General features: G+C 46.2%; 1 protein-coding gene across 3 annotated transcripts; it reads right to left on the minus strand.

The window, feature by feature from the left end:
• Positions 1-725: 725 nt before the first annotated feature.
• Positions 726-15,662, minus strand: UBL7 (ubiquitin like 7). 3 transcript variants are annotated; one of them, XM_004476631.5, is made up of 11 exons: positions 15,563-15,662; positions 13,523-13,735; positions 12,700-12,819; positions 8,828-8,910; positions 7,954-8,038; positions 7,309-7,366; positions 6,399-6,532; positions 6,090-6,139; positions 5,663-5,830; positions 4,888-5,010; positions 726-974 (listed from the first exon to the last, which is right to left on the minus strand). In XM_004476631.5, exons 1-11 carry the CDS (start codon positions 15,600-15,602, stop codon positions 837-839), a joined length of 1,212 nt encoding a protein of 403 aa, XP_004476688.2. In that variant the 5' UTR covers positions 15,603-15,662; the 3' UTR covers positions 726-836. The 3 variants fall into 3 exon arrangements, with proteins under 3 accessions (XP_004476688.2, XP_004476686.2, XP_004476687.2); XM_004476629.4 differs by having other exon boundaries at positions 15,513-15,593; XM_004476630.5 differs by having other exon boundaries at positions 15,444-15,574.
• Between the last annotated feature and the right edge of the window lie 212 nt (positions 15,663-15,874).

Here is a 15,874-nt window from a genome sequence, read left to right on the forward strand (position 1 = left end):
GCACGAGAAACCCACTTGCTCAATTTGGACATGTCTGTGAAGCCGTCGGGAACGCTGTGCCAAAGGGAATGAGAGCGCAGGCAGATGGAATAGCAGCTGGGGGGTTGGTGCCCTCCTCTCAATATTAAGCTAAGCCCTGCACGTGTTGGTGCGGTTGTTTAGTATTGTTATTTAATTGCTCTTGTATTTATGCTTTCAGGACAGAGAGGAGGGCCCTGCCTCCTGGCATGGCACTGAGGCCTGGAATCTGGCAGCCCTAGAGAACAGATGTCAAAGAATACTTGGCGAGGTTGGGTCAGGAAGGGACCAGGAATCTCTCAGAAGCCTTTGGAAGACGGAGCAATGTGGAGGGCAAGATGCCCCCGCATGCTACCCCTGAAAGTCTGCCCACACTCTGGATGTAGCAGAAACATGAGTTATGCTGGCCGTAGCTGCAATACAGCAGCCACCCTGAAGATGGGACAGCAGCCCTGCTGCAGCCTTGGATGTACACTCCAAAGGACAAGAGTCCCAGGGCCACTGCTGGAAATTGTTCTTGAAAGTGAATGTGGCCACAACATAGCTGAAGTATCCCATGACATGGGTCTAAAATTCTCCATCCAGGGCCCAGAATCAAGGGCCAGCCCCTCTCTGGTGCCACAGCACCAACACCCACACACCTTGCTTGCCCCACTACCTCCACCAGCTCAGATCAAGCAGAAAGGCTAAGCACTGGACAAAGCAGGGAGAGTGGATCACCAAGTGTATTGGGGAGAGGAGAGCAGAGGCACCTTCACATGTGCCTCCAGGGGCAGCAGCCTGGGCAGCCTGCTGGGGAGTCAGAAGGACAGTGGAGTTCAGGGGGCTCCTCCGGCAAAGATGAGCTCCAGGGCCGCCTGGATGTCCCCTCCTGTGGCCTGCAGGGCACGCAGGCTCAGCTCATCGTCCTGGATGCCCATGTCGCGCAGCTGCTGCAGCTGGGGCTGCCACTGGCTCTGTGGAAAGGCAGGACCGAGCAGAAGCTATTAGTTGGGATCCTCGTGAAGACTCTATCCTTTCAGGGGGGAGAAATAAGGCAGGATTCCTACAGCAATGTTTCTGAACTTAGAACTTGATGGCTTTGAGGAAGGCTGAAAGATGGGTTTGAGGGTTTAGAAGATAAATTCAAAGTTTTATAATTAAAAAAGGTAATTTAAGCCTAAGGATCAAAAGAGAAAGCCCAAATTGCTTAATGTCTAAATTCTAAAAGATTAAATTACCTTTTCTTTCTCCTGCTATCTGTATATATACACACAGACAAATAAAAATAAATAAATGGGAAGGTGGGGATAAATTTTAAAATGAGTTTTGTTTTTGAACATATGTAGTAAAATGTTTTATTCCCATCCACTCCCTCCCATCCCACCCCTAGGTAACCAATTTCATTTGTTTCTTCGGAGAAATATAAATATTTACATATTTACCCTTTCTTTTCTCTTTTTTTCTTTTCAGGTATACAATGTGCATTCTTCCTCATCATGTTTATTGAAGTGAGGACATTTATTCTTAATTTTTAACATCTGATGCCATATTTATTAGTTGCTGACCATGGCTAGAATTGAATCTCACTTACAAAGTAGTATATTTAAAAAAAATTTTTTTTTTTTTAAATTAGCAGTATGCAACAAGAGCTGTTGCTTAAAGGGACAGAAAGAACAGAGTTAGAAGAGAGGAGCTGCAGTAAAATCTCAAAGCCCTCTCTTTTTTTCCCTATCTTTGCCCTTAGTGAATTAAAATGTGCTCACTCTTGTTCATGCAAACATGCTCTGTTCATTTCAGGTAAGAAATAGTGAAACTGCACAATTACTAGTGCTTTCTTTCTGGTTTCTTCCATTCTTCCCTCTGAGGAAACCAATTCTCAAGAAAGAATCAGAAAACTTCACTAATAGAGACACAGTGGATGGAGTCCTGGAGTAAAAATTAAAGATCTAGAACCTAGTTTTATTTCTGCTATTAACTAGCTTAGTGGGCAAATTATGTAAGGTATCTGAGCACATCTGTTTTTATTTTTAATGGAAAAACAAATGCTTTGTTGTTGGGGGAGGGGGGCTTCTGACTTTCTTATGTGCTAATTTCCAAATAGGGAAAATGTTTTCTCAGTGAGAGGGCCAACATCCCCTGGCTAGGGGGAGCATGATGTGCAAGGAGGATGTCAACACACTCAGGTTCTGGAGCTGTTTATCAGCCCTAGTGGATCTGTCAACTTCCTCTGGGGCTCTCAGTTTCCTTCCTCTATATCAATATTAAAACAATTAAATCCTGAGAACCCCAAATGAAGGATCCCTTCTCTGTGACTGTTTTTATCTGTGGTAGTAGGTACCCTGGTTGAAATCAGCACTTTAATGTTTGCATTCTATTCCCATTTCAAGCTATTTTTCCTCCCAGCAGCTTGTGAGGTTTTTCATTCATCTTTGTTTCTGGGACTTCTGTATATCCTCCTCTCTGCATAATATGATACCTCATCATGCAGCTCTCGCTCCAGATAAAATCCCTTGTATCCAGTTTGAAGCCGTGAGAATGTCCAAATCACGGTAATGCTTTGTTCCTGAAGACTGGCTGCTGGCAATCCTTGGCTCTCCTGCCACGTGGCAAGGCACATGGGAGCATCTGCTGGTCTCTCCCTTCTCTTCCAGGTTCCACTGACTTCAGCTTCTTGTTCCATGCCTTTCTACCCTTTCTTTATAACCCTGTTCTACACTCCCCTTGTTTTTTTGCAGAATCGATATATATTGGAGATATTTTCATGTCAGTATCGAACTTTTTAATAGCTGTTTAATATTCCAACTTGTAGATGTCTCAAAATATAACACACTTGGGCTGTTTACAATTTTTGCCATTACAAACAATGGTGCAATGACTAATGCTGTATGATGTCATTTTCTACATGCACATACATCTCCAGAATAAATTCCTAGGATAGCTAGAATACTACAAGTTTAAGTGCCATCTGTATTTCCTTTTCAGCGAATTATCTGTTCATATTCATATCCTTTGCCCATTTTTCTACAGTATAAGTGGTCTTAAATTTCTAGGACCCCCACAAACCAAGGAATTTGTCCATTATCTATGTTACAGAAATTATTTCCCAGTTTTTTTTTTTCAAAGATTTATTTTATTTATTTCTCCTCCCCACCATCCCCATTCCCGTTTGCTCTCTGTATCTATTCGCTGTGTGTTCTTCTGTGTCTATTTGGATTCTCATTAGGCGGCTCCAGGAACCGATCCCAGGACCTTCCGGAGTGGGAGAGAGGTGACTACTCTCTTGTGCCACCCCAAATCCCTGTTCTGCTGCATCTTCTCTCCTCTGTGTCTTTTGTTGTGTCATCTTGCTGCGCCAGCTCTCCACAATGGCTGGCACAGGAGCGGCTTTCCCACGCTGGGAGGCATTCCCATGCAGGGGGGAGCTCCTGCCTGGGGCAGCATTCCAGCATGGGCCAGCTCTTTGCATGGGCCAGCTAGCTGTGTGGGCCAGCTTGCCCTCACCAGGAGGCCCTGGGCATCAAATCCTATATGGCAGACGGGAGTCCAATTGGTTGAGCCACATCTGTTTCCCACCCAGTTTGTTCTTTTTGTTTTTCAAGGTTTTTTGTTTTTTTTAAATTTTTTTAGTTTTTTTTTTTTTAATTTACCCCCCCCTCCCCCGCCCCCAGTTGTCTGCTCTCTGTGTCCATTTGCTGTGTGTTCTTCTGTGTCCACTTGTATTCTTGTCAGTGGCACCCGGAATCTGTGTCTCTTTTTGTTGCGTCATCCTGCTGCATCAGCTCTCCATGTGTGCAGCACCACTTCTGGGCAGGCTGCATATTTTTAATGTAGGGCGGCTCTCCCTATGGGGCACACTCCTTGCACATGGGGCTCCCCTACATGGGGGACACCCCTGCATGGTAAAGCACTCCTTCCATGCATCAGCACTGCACGTAAGCCAGCTCACCACACGGGTCAGGAGGCCCTGGGTTTGAACCTTGGACCTCCCATGCGGTAGGCGGATACTCTATCCATTGAGCCAAATCCGTTTCCCCCCAGTTTGTTCTTAACCTTTAGATTTATGCTTGCTTTTTTCTTTGATTTGGTTTGCCATGCAGAAATTTTCACTTTTAGAAACTCAAAATTGATTACTCTTTTATTTAATGGCTTCTGAATTTTGAGTTTCAGTTATGAAAGGCCTTTTCTACTACAAGGATTTACAGAAATTCACCCACATTTTCATTTTCTCTGGTACTTTCATGGCTTCATTGATATCTAAACCATGAAGTTACTTCTTCTTTCACACACACACACATATATATATATATATATATATATATATATATATATATATACATATATATGTTTAAGGTTGCTTGGGAGAGTTTCTACCAAAGTGTTTCACATTAAAAAGCATATATTTGGGAAGCGGATTTGGCTTAACTGATAGAGACCTTGCCCCTTGCCTCCTGTGTAGGCTAAGCCTCTTGCCTTGCTACTCCCCGTTCAGTAACCACCTGGTGACTCATAGGTCTTCCCACCAGGATGTGGGCCCCTCTACGGCAGGGATGAGCTGACTCTCCTCTAGCCCCAGCATCTGGAAGCAGGCCTGATATGTACATGCTCAGTGTTGAGTCAACTCTCATGAATGAATGACTCCTTGACTAAAATTGCCATGGTTATCTAAGCCAGATCAGTGTTGTTAGGCCATGGTGTCTGCGTGCAGGAATGGAGGCCAGAAGGACAACTACCCCTGCAGGGAGCATTCCTCACCTGTCCCACTGCCACCCCCCAGCTTTTGCTACAGTAAAGCATGCCAAGTAGGAAGGACCTCCAGAGAGCAAGAAAAGCTTGGTAGCCAATGTAACTAGGAAGCCACATGGAAAACAGGGAGTAGGGAAAACTGACCTGAAGGCTGGGCTGCCCAGAGGCCTGCAGGGCATGCTGTAGGGCTTGGCTGAAGAGATCATTGGTGATGGGCGTCCCTGACTGGACGCTGGAGGACATTGGCGAAGTCCCTGAGGAGTGGCCCTGGAGACAAATCGGTGGTTAGTGCCACGCTCAGTGCCATCACAATCTCACTGCAGCTGCCTACTGCTGAAACATCACCCAGAGTGTCCCTGGGGTGCTAACGATGGCCTCCCAACAGGGGCCTGCCCATGAGACAACTACGCAAAAGTACCTAAAAGCTCTCTGTGTGGGCAGAAGGTTCCGTTCTTTTTCTTTCTTTTTTTTTTGGTTCTGTTCTCTTCAGCTCCAGGGAAATGGACTCCAAGTCCCCTGACTCAGCCTAGAACCCCAGCACTCAGAGAGATGGCCTTGGAAACTGGGAGTGACCTGTCACTAGGAATGCTTAAGCAGGAGATGTTTGGCCCCTGTCGGGGACGTAGAAGGGCACATTATATGAGGGGAGAGTCTTCCAAACTACAAGGAGGAGGACTCAACCAGGTCTATGTGAACCGTGGATGTCTCAGTACTCAACGCAAGCAAGAGGAAACAACCACCACCACCACCACCACCACCACCACCACCCACCCCTGCAACAAGAAATCCCCACCAGGGCTCCAGGCAGAGTTCAGCGAAACCAGATCTAGCACAGTGTCAGCAAGGCAAATCCATCCTCCTGCTGGGGAGCTGCTCCTTTGGGGGCCTGGCCTCGATCTGCCCAGCCCTCTCTCCATACCTGGGTGCCAGGCGTTGGCGTGTGAGAGCTGCTCTCCGGAGTGCTGGCCAGGGCCAGGGCAGTGGCCAGCTCGCTCTGGGTGATGGGCCGGGGCCCGGCAGCTCCACTGTAGCCCAGGGAGGCTGGGCGAGAGCTGGGGGTGCTGCTAGAGGGCGTGGACCTGGCACTCTGGAGAAGGAGACACCAGAAACGGGAAAGAGCACTGTGAAATTTCCAGATGACCCCAACCCCCGCTCCAGGAATGGTTCTTAGGGAGACTCCCTAAGCTTCCGGGTTCAGAAAAGGAATCCAGAACAAAAGAATAGCATGACATGGATTTGGCAACCAAAAGCCCTGTAACCCCCTCCCAGCCTTGGGAGTGCTAGGTCCAAGGAGGGGCACAGCCCTGGCACCAACTACCCAAATGGCAGGTGGCCAGACCACTCACTGGGTGAAAGTCGTCTTCATCCTCTGAGAGCCCTTCAAACAGGAAGCCACCTGGGGGAGGGAGAACAGATTTCAGAAGGAAGAACAGAGAGGCACAGGCACAACTCCAAAATCTCAGCTCAAGTTACTCTCCAAATTCACATTTTCATCTCTCCCCTTGGAAAATTACAGGACAGATGCACTTCCTGACTCAAACTGAGAGTTCCCAAGGAACGCCCTCTGCCAACACTATACATAGCTGCTGAGTAAAGTGCATCCCTGGGTGCTGCTGGCTCCTGAGGGGCCCACTTTACGCTCTCCTGGGGCTCACCTGGCATATCCCGGTAGGAGCTGGAGGGCATGTTCCGGGAAGAGGAGTCGGCCCCAGGCAGCGGGGTGCTGCCTGCCACCGAGTGCAGAACCAGGACGATGGCATTGACCAGGGCTGGGTGAGCAGGCACCAACCTGGGAGGGGTAGAATGAAATAAAGAAATCCACGGGTGGCTGAGAAGGAAAAAGCACCCACAGCCCTGGGGTGGGGGTAGTTCTGGGTGCTCCCTCACAATGACCGAGCCACCAATGCCTGCTCTTAAATCCCTCAGTCTCCAGCAACTTCCTCCAAAAGGTGTTGGTTGTCCTTCAGTTCCTGGGATCCACAGTGGACTCTTCACTGCCCAGGGGCCTTCCCCCTAGATGAGGTGGGGGCAGCATGGCATGACAGGAAATGTACAGCCTGGGAGGCTCAGGGCTCAGTCTCTGGTGGAGACTCCATCACAACTGCACTGGGTAATCTTTGACAGCACCCTCTTCTTCCCAGGGAGGGACTTGGTTTATTTGCAAAATAGGGAGCTATAGCCTCTACTGTCCTTTCCAGCTCTAAAATACATGGATCTATGGGCCTGCTTTTCTTTTCCTCACCTTAAGGCCCTACAAAAGTTCCCTAATAGTTCCTGAATGGAATCTCAACTGAGCCTAGATACAAAGCCCTTCCCTCAGACTCCTGCTTTATCCCAACGCTCTCCACATGTTCCCTGCCCTTGAGCTTTACCATCCCCCAAGTAGCACCTGCTCTTCCTCCCTGACACATTTAGAAGGGAGACCTGGTGACAGACTGGGAAGGGGCTCCAAGAGCAGAAGCCTGGGAAGGGGCTCCAAGAGCAGAAGCCTGGGCAACAAATAAGATTCTGGCCCAACCAAATAAGGAGCCACAAGGTACCCTTTGGTAAAACGGTTACACTTACGTATCAAGCATGTTGGGATCAGCGAAGACAGAGAAGAGGTCCTTGTCTTGAAGAACCCCTGAAAGAGAAGATGGCTCACCTCAGAAAGTAAAAATCTGACCAGATCCAGGAAGGAGAAGAGGCTTCAGCCTCAACAGCCATAGACTCAACAGGGACACAGGCCCACCAACCAACCAGCCTTCATGAGGCAGGAAGAAACCAAGCACCAAGCAGCACAACACAGGGATTCTCCATCTTGTTGCTACATCCTGTGCCAGTGGGAACACACCCTGCTCTCCACCACCCTCTATACTTAAGGCACAAATTGAGCACCAACCACTCACAGACTCTGCTTCCCCATATCTTGGGGTTCTTTCCTTAACCATCAAGGCTTACAGGAAGTCTTCTCTGATTACTGTGTTTGGGCGAACTGTTGGCCTCATTTGGCATGCTTATGCCTCATTTGTGACATTAGGCCACAATCTCTCCACGGACCTGAAAGCTCTTGAAGAACTGGGTATATCTACCACATCTTGGTTATACCCTTCCTCCCTGCAAGACCAGGGATTCTGCAAAAGAAGACCAAAGTCTCTGTAGGTAATTGCCTTCTTCTGGTTTCTCCTTCTCCAACAACTCCTACTTCCTCAAGTCCAGTCCTGCACTTACCAAGAGCAATGGGGTCACTGCTGAGGCCAGGGGTGGCCACGATGATCTGATCGAGAGATTCCTTATTGCTGAGCATCTTAAAGACCTGCAGGAGAAATGGGGAGGGCTAGCTCCAACTAGCCCCATGCACTCAGCAGTAACCACACTCCCCTAAGAACTCCCTCCCTCTAAGTGCTTGCACTAGGCTACCACAATGGAACAACAGCAGCAGGAAACAGATGAACCTCTTTTTTCTGAGATCATGGCTTAGTGGAGGAGAAAGAAACAATTAAAAAAAAAAAAAAAAGCAAGACCACAATAAACCTTCAATCTTTGTGGTCCTTTCCCCCACCTACAGTTCCAATGCTTGCAAAATAAAAGCTTTTGTGACAACCCAATAACAAAGGTATTTCAAGGCCTCCAAAATCCTTTTCAATCTCCAAACAATTATCATAATAGTATATATTGGTAATTTTACAGCTGTATTAATTTTGCTTGCCAACTCTCCTATAAAAAAGACATCAGCCTATCCCCAGTGAGGAAATCCAGGTAAGGGGTAGTGGGCAGGCAGTTTAGCCAGAGTTAAACAATGAGGCCCAGCAGAAACAGTATCCGGATCCTTTGGCTGTAACCATATTCATTCTCTGAGGCCACCGGCGGGAGAGGTTGTATCACTGTCATTAGAGAGAATCAACAAGGCCTGGCTAAGACAGCCTCTTCGGGGAGGACAGGACTCTACCGAGGCCCACAGACATGGCAAAAACTCCCCAAGGAACTCTTGGTTGCCATGGTAATGGGCTTCCCAATCCCACTCTTCACCACTTGCTTGCATTCACACTGTCTCCTGCAATTCTGTCAAGAGAGTCTCAGGCTGGGGGCCGCCACACACACTCACCGCCTCTCTGTAGGACGAGCTGCTGTGCAGGGCAGTGTGCAGCACCCGGAACTCTCTTAGGGCAGCCACTTTGTCCACAGGTTCTGGGGACAAGACACTCATAGTTACCCTACAGCCCAGGCCCTGGCCCTGCCATGGACAAAGCAGCAGCATCATTTAAGGAGGTGCAGCCTGGTGCAGCCTGGGCCGAGGTTCCCCTTCCCTCATCCCCTCACTGAGAATGTTTGACTACCTGTTCAGAAAAACCCATTTATGCCACAGATATGAACGCTGTACTTTCCTTTAAGAATCTTTGGGGTATTGGATGTGGTTCAAGGGACTGGGCTCCCACCTACCACACAGGAAGTCCCCAGTTTGGTTCCTGATGCCTCCTAAAGAAAAGCAAGACAGCAAGCTGGTGCAACAGGGCTGATGCGACAGGCTGGCACAGGGAACTGATGCAACAAGATGATGCAACAAGAGACACAAGGAGGAAAACATAATGAGGGTCACAACAAAGCAGGAGGCGCAGGTGGCTCAAGTGATTAGCTGCCACCCTTCCACATGGGAGGTCCGGGGTTCGGTTTCAGTGCCTCCTAAAAAAAGAAGACAGCACACAAGGAACAGACATGGCAAGTGCAAACAACAAGGGGGTGGGGAGAAATAAATAAGTAAAAATAAATCCTTAGTAGATAAAACAAGCAAACAAATTAATGTTTAAGGACACTTTGATTCCCCACTAGAATTCCCACTGCAGGAATTCTAGATTTTTTACCCTGGAAAAGGAGGAAGGTTTAATCAATATCACTTATGCAGTGATTTAAAATAAGTGCTGCAAACCATCTTAACAATATGGAGCCATGTTGACACAATATGGTCAGAGAAAGAAATAGGAAAAAAGTCATTAATCTCGGGTAAAACTACAGAAAATTTGTCAGGTGTATATGGTTCATGGCTGGAAGGGGACAAGGGAAGGAAGAACACTGAGGTAAGTGACAGGATCATGGGTAATTGTTTTCTTTTTGCTATTTTCTTTCAGGCTTCTGTAGTACTATTTTGAATTTAAAAGAAAATACAAAAAACAGATCAAGAAAACTGTATTTCTAAGACTCTTTCCAAACTTTCACCCATGACCAATAGTAAATGTTTCACCAGGGCCCCAAACTCCTTTTCAATCTCTATTCATATATATGAAGGAAAGTTTAGCAGTTGTTTTCATTTGACTTGCTTACCTTACTATTTAGGGCATCAGCCTATTTCATAGGTAAAGAAATTTGGGTAATGGAAGCAGGGGTAGGTAGGCAGCTCCCCCAGCCACACTTTTTAAAGTGTGCTTAGCCTCACCTGGCACCACTCCTTGTGACTGTATAGGCTGAGTGCTGACCAACTCTGGGGGCACAGCTAGGGTGGTTTGGTGTGGCATGCCCTTACCTACGGTCCTAATTATGAGGGTTGTCTCTTTTGAAAAGTACTCATCTTAAGTAAATTACCTCATTTATTCATTCGGAAAACACATACTGAGCATTTACTCCATGCCTGGCCTTGAGCAAAGCACAGGAATGCAAAGAATAAAAGAGCCCCGACATCAAGGAACTCTTAGGACAGTAGGAGAGGAGAGACTAGAACAAACACACAGAGACACAATTTCAAAATACCATGGAGGATCTCAGCAGAGATGTGGACTCCAGGGGCAAAGAGCACAGTGACAGAGGAGCCTCCCTGAGAGGGAGGCAGTCCCACAGGAAACCATGTAAGCAGGTATTTAAGGCAAAGCCATGTCTACTGGGGGCCTAAGCGAGAACATGTGCAAAGGGATGGAAGAATAAAAGAATGTGGTGCTTTGAAGGAGAAGCAAATTGTCTTTTTGTGGCTGGAGGTCAGAATGTACATCCCTGCTCAAACAGCAGGCTTAGGAGAACCTGAGGAGATTTGTAACCTGCCATGGAGAACCACTAAAGGAATCCAGGTGGGAAAGGAGGGACTGCTCCAGTGGGAGATCAAGAAAGGTGCTTACTTTGGGAATAGTACTCAGGGGTAAAATATCTAAAATACCTTCACAAAAAAATTTCTTTTCATATATACATGTCATTTGCACATCCCAATGATTAGTCCATTCATATCAAAAATAAATCTTGGGGAGTGGATATGGCTCAAGCAGCTGGGTGCCTCCCTCCCACATACAAGGGTCCAGGTTCTATCCCTGGCCCCTGGTACCTCAAAAAAATAAATAAATAAAAATAAAAATCTCTAGGCGGGAAATAAATACCTTAACTTAATAATCAGCTAAGAGTAAAGGATGACTCCATAACATCTCTAAGCTAATTTCACCCTTTGGAAGGGGGAGGCAGCCAGTTCAATGGAGAGAATATGGGCTCGTGAGCCAAAGTAACCTGGGTTCACAGCTCTTGCATTCATTTTTAAAACAGGCAATCTTAAATAAAATCCTTTCCAACCCTATTTTCATCTTTCAGTTGCTAATGCTCTTACCAACAATTCAGGGCCACTGAACTGATTAAATGAAAGAAAATCTGGTTCTCAGGAGCAACAAATGTTACTCTTATTTTGTCGGTGCCCTTCAGTTAGGGACCACCAGGACACACCTACAGTTAAACAAGCTGGTTCTATGGCTCATTGCAGACAGGGAGAATACACACCGTGGGGAATTGTGGGGTGTCTCAATAAGAGAATGTCAGAAAGGCTTTATTATAGGCTTTAGGTTTTGGTTGGATGGTTTTGGGAGAAGTTTAAGGAAGTGGGGTTTTGCTCTGGATTGGATACTGTCAGGAGGTACGGATGATTTTATAGGTATCTTAATAAATCTTTTCTAGAAGGAGGGAAAACTAGAGCAAGTCTAAAGCTGTAATTGGTAAAGAAGCAGTAGCTACTCATATTAGTCAAGTTAGAGGGACTGTTGGTCATTTTTGTGGTCTGAATAATTCAGGCTCTTGTCTGTGTTCAGACAGATAGGGATCTTGTTTTTGTCTAGATATATCATGGTCTCAAAGTGATGGCTTTGTCAGATGTTGATGACGTGTAAAATTGTTTATCTTCAACAGGAGAAGACCAAGGCCTAGCTGATAGTACCAGGCCAGCCCCCAGACACCAGGGGTTGCTTTTCTTTCTCACCTCTTATCAGGGTTCAAAAAATGTTTTGTCCTTTATGTTTAGAACTGAGAAGAGGGTAAATCTCAGGTGGATAACTAGTCATAGTAATTAAGAACATTACAAAAATATGCCAAAACTGCCAAGGCAATCTCTTTTACACAGCTTAGCTTTGTCCTTGGGTAGTCTTTTAAAGCACAAATGCAAAATGTAAATAATGAATTCCAAGCAGCATCTTTTTTTATTAATAAACAAAAAAAAGGTATTAGAAGCAAGATGTAGCTCCAAGAGCTACTTTAATACTGTTTGCATATTTTTAAACTTCATGGAAAATAAAGCACAGCAGAAGCCAGCTAACTGAAGAAAGGCAGTTTGCAGGAAGATTTGCTAACAAAAGAAGAGACTACAGCACAATAGGAGTCCAAGAAGTTTCCAGCTCTTTTCTAATGTGACCACCACCAAAAAAAAATACAAAGTTCACCAAGAAATAAGCTCTTAATCCAAAGGAGTTTTAAATAGACATACACTCCCCACCGTGTTAGAAAATAGTGAGTAAGGAACTTAGAAAGTAGAAAAACAAATCCCCTTCCATTAGTAGTGGTGGCAACAAGGTCAAAACTGGCCTGTTTATCAAGTGAGCTAATCCAGTAAGTAATAAAGACATCCCTTATAACCATCTCAGTAAATTATTCCTTTGCTCCACCCAAGCCAGTTCCACAAGAACACAGACTTTTCCCTTGTAGATATTATAAAAGCTCTGCCTGTCCGACTAGGGCCAGCCCCTCAGTCACCTGGTTTCTGATCAGGCTCAGGCCAGGACTTGCGCAGAACATGGACTGTTGAACCAGGTTGAATACCATAGAAGTCAAGGGTCTGGTCATCTTTTAGCTTCCGGCCACAGTAGATCAGATCTAAAAAAGGAACAGTCCATGTATATTTTGTTCCTGGAAACAGTTTACAGTTGGTTTCTGTTCTCTGAGAACCTTATCTTGATTGGACAGAGAGCTAGAGAATAATAATATGCTTAGAAAGGTACTCTTATTTAATAACTACATTTTAGCAATTGTTAGCAAGTACAAACTCATAAACAGCTCTATAGACTCTCTCCAAAGGAAAGAGTCCTGGAACTTAGTATTATGGAGAATGAATGGAAAAACCAACAGAAAAGGATTAACCCAGTCCCCGTACAACTGAAAAAAAACATTTAGGCGATTTTCATTCCCTTTTATACCTTCCCTCTAACCAAACAAACAACCCCCACCCCCAGTCATCTCTGAAGACCTATCTCAAATGCCATATACTAGGGAGATTCCCTTGTCCAACTCCTCCTTCCTAGCCCACCCCAAATTTTTGCTCTTTCAGAGAAGGAATTCAACAATGTCATGGTTGAGGAACTTCGTGATAAAAGTAGATGACTATGAAACATAACTGAAATGGTAACCAACAGGTTTATTGCATGATTTGTATTTTTATTTGCCCAACCCTCATTTCCCTTAAATATTAACATTTTAAGGCAACAAATCCCAAACTCTTACTCCACACTTTTAATTCCAGAAACATACTCCCCAAAAAGAGATAAGAGTGGCAGCCCATCTCCAGTCTGTAGAGACTCACCAATCAGCTCAGGGTCTGGAACCGACTCCTGGAGTTTGCCAGCAATGAGCTGCTTCAGAAATGAAATACTATAACCCCCTAGAGAGTATTCTCCCAGCTCTGTCTCTGGCAACCGAAGAATGGACTTTGGGGCAAGTGGCTGGTCAGCAAGCTTCACTGCCAGGTGCCAATCTGAGAGAGACATTCTCTCTCTTTCTCGCTCTCTCTTTTTCCCTGTAAAAGAACAAAGCCTTAATAACTCAAAGGCAGACTACCATCCTATTCCATCCCAACTCCATCAAAGGGTTGAATGAGACACAATATAGAGTGACAGAAGAATACAGGATTCAGGGTCAGGCGGCTGGAACTGGAATCTAGGGTCTTCTCTTTATTCATTCTGAGATAGAGGGCAAAGAACTTCAGCTGACCAGGCCTCACTTTCTTCATTTTTAGAGTGGAAATAAAAATGCCATCCAAACTAACTGAAATGTTGTGAGGTTCAAATGAGATCACCCAAACAGCTCTCTTCTGTACACTCCTTATTTCAGATTTTCCCCATCAAGTCTGGCTTGAACAAGTTCCCTGCATCTCACTTCTACTCTATCAAATATCTATGCTGCCACCCAACTCATTTTATTTTTCATAATAACTTAATTATTTTTTTTTAAGATTTATTTTTTATTTATTTCTCTCCCCTTTCCCCCTTCCCCTAGCTGTCTGCTCTCTGTGTCCATTTGCTGTGTGTTCCTTTGTGTCCGCTTGCATTCTTGTCAGCAGCACGTGGAATCTGTGTCACTTTTTGTTGTGTAATCTTGCCGTGGCAGCTCTCTGTGTGTGCGACACTACTCCTCAGCAGGCTGCACATTTTTCACGTGGGGCGGCTCTCCGTACGGAAACACTCCTTGCGCATGGGGCTCCCTGGGGGACACCCGTGTGGTAGGGCAATCCTTGAGCACATCAGCAGTGCACGTGGGACAGCTCACCACATAGGTCAGAAGGCCCTGGGTTTGAACCCTGGACCTCCTATGTGGTAGACAACGCTCTATCCGTTAAGCCAAATCCGCTTCCCCCAACTCATTTTAAAACACAGATCTATTTGAGTCACTCTTTTGCTTACAACTCCTCCAATAGCTCCAAACCATTGCTATGAATAAATCTAAACTCCACATCCTGGCTTACAAAACCACTCATATTCTGCCCACTTCTGCCAGCATTCTTCACTGACAGAGCCCAGCACTGCCCAGCCACCCTCCTCCCAACATGTAAGTAAACCACCCTAAGCCACTATTCATCCCAAAGCTCTCCACCATTGTACATCTCTGCATGTAATTCGTCTTTCCTCTTTGGCCTCCTAGCACAATCCTACCAAGCCCAACCCAAATACAACCTCCTCTGTCCTCTCTTCTTTTTCTAGGCTCTCCCTCTTCTATTGTTCCCACAATCCCCAAAGGGCAAAGGACTACAATATCTGTTTACTTCTCAGACTCTCCCACTATTCTTGGAGGCCCTGGAGAGCAAAGACTAGAACCTTTTGCCTTTGTTGTCCCAATACCTGGCACATATGGATGCCCAAAAAGTAAATCAGAAACTGTGAGGGCAGAAGACCCTTGTAAGGCCTTGGACAAGTCCTAATTAAAATTCATCATTAATGCTTCCAAAGAGGCCTCTGGTAGGGAAGAGCAAAGAAAAGGCTATGGGACCTCCCAGCAGGCCCCAGGCATCTTCAAGTCACCTTCCACCTCCAGGTTTATGTAGCGGAAGATACAGGTCTTTTTCTATCCCATATTTCACATAATTCTCATAACTGTTCCCTGAAGCAGCCACTGTCATACACATTTTACAGATGAGGGAACCAAGACTCAGAAAGGTGAGGTCACTGGCCCAATGTCATAGCTATCTAGTACTGGGACAGAGACAGTAATTTCTTTGGTGGCGAACCCACCGCTCCCGTGGGTCCAACTAATTAGCCGGCACACGTCGAGACCCCGCGCCCGGGGCCCAGCGCCCTCACCCGTCCCGCGGAAGGAACCCGGCCGCAGAGCCGCCGGTGTAAACACTCACACTGGCCCGCTCGCCGGAAACCGGAAGCTCCGCGCTGCATGCTGGGAGTTGCAGTTTCCTCCGCGTTCTTCCCGCCCCCTCCGCCTCCTATAAATAGCCGGCCCGGGCGCAGCCCTGCTGGCGGAGCTTTGGATTCCGGGAAGCGGTAATATCGTAGGCTGTTCGAAAACTCTGGCGCGAAGTCCTCTCAGTGGTTTCGTTGGAGACGCTCCTATTCTTAGTCTTTCTGGCGTGAGTGGCCGGAGGGAGCTCTGCCTGGTGCGGGTTTTTAAAAAGCGACGAACAGCTCTGTAATTCTGAGAAGCATAAAAA

This window comes from Dasypus novemcinctus, chromosome 3 (assembly GCF_030445035.2).
Source record: "Dasypus novemcinctus isolate mDasNov1 chromosome 3, mDasNov1.1.hap2, whole genome shotgun sequence".
Lineage (NCBI taxonomy): Eukaryota > Metazoa > Chordata > Mammalia > Cingulata > Dasypodidae > Dasypus > Dasypus novemcinctus.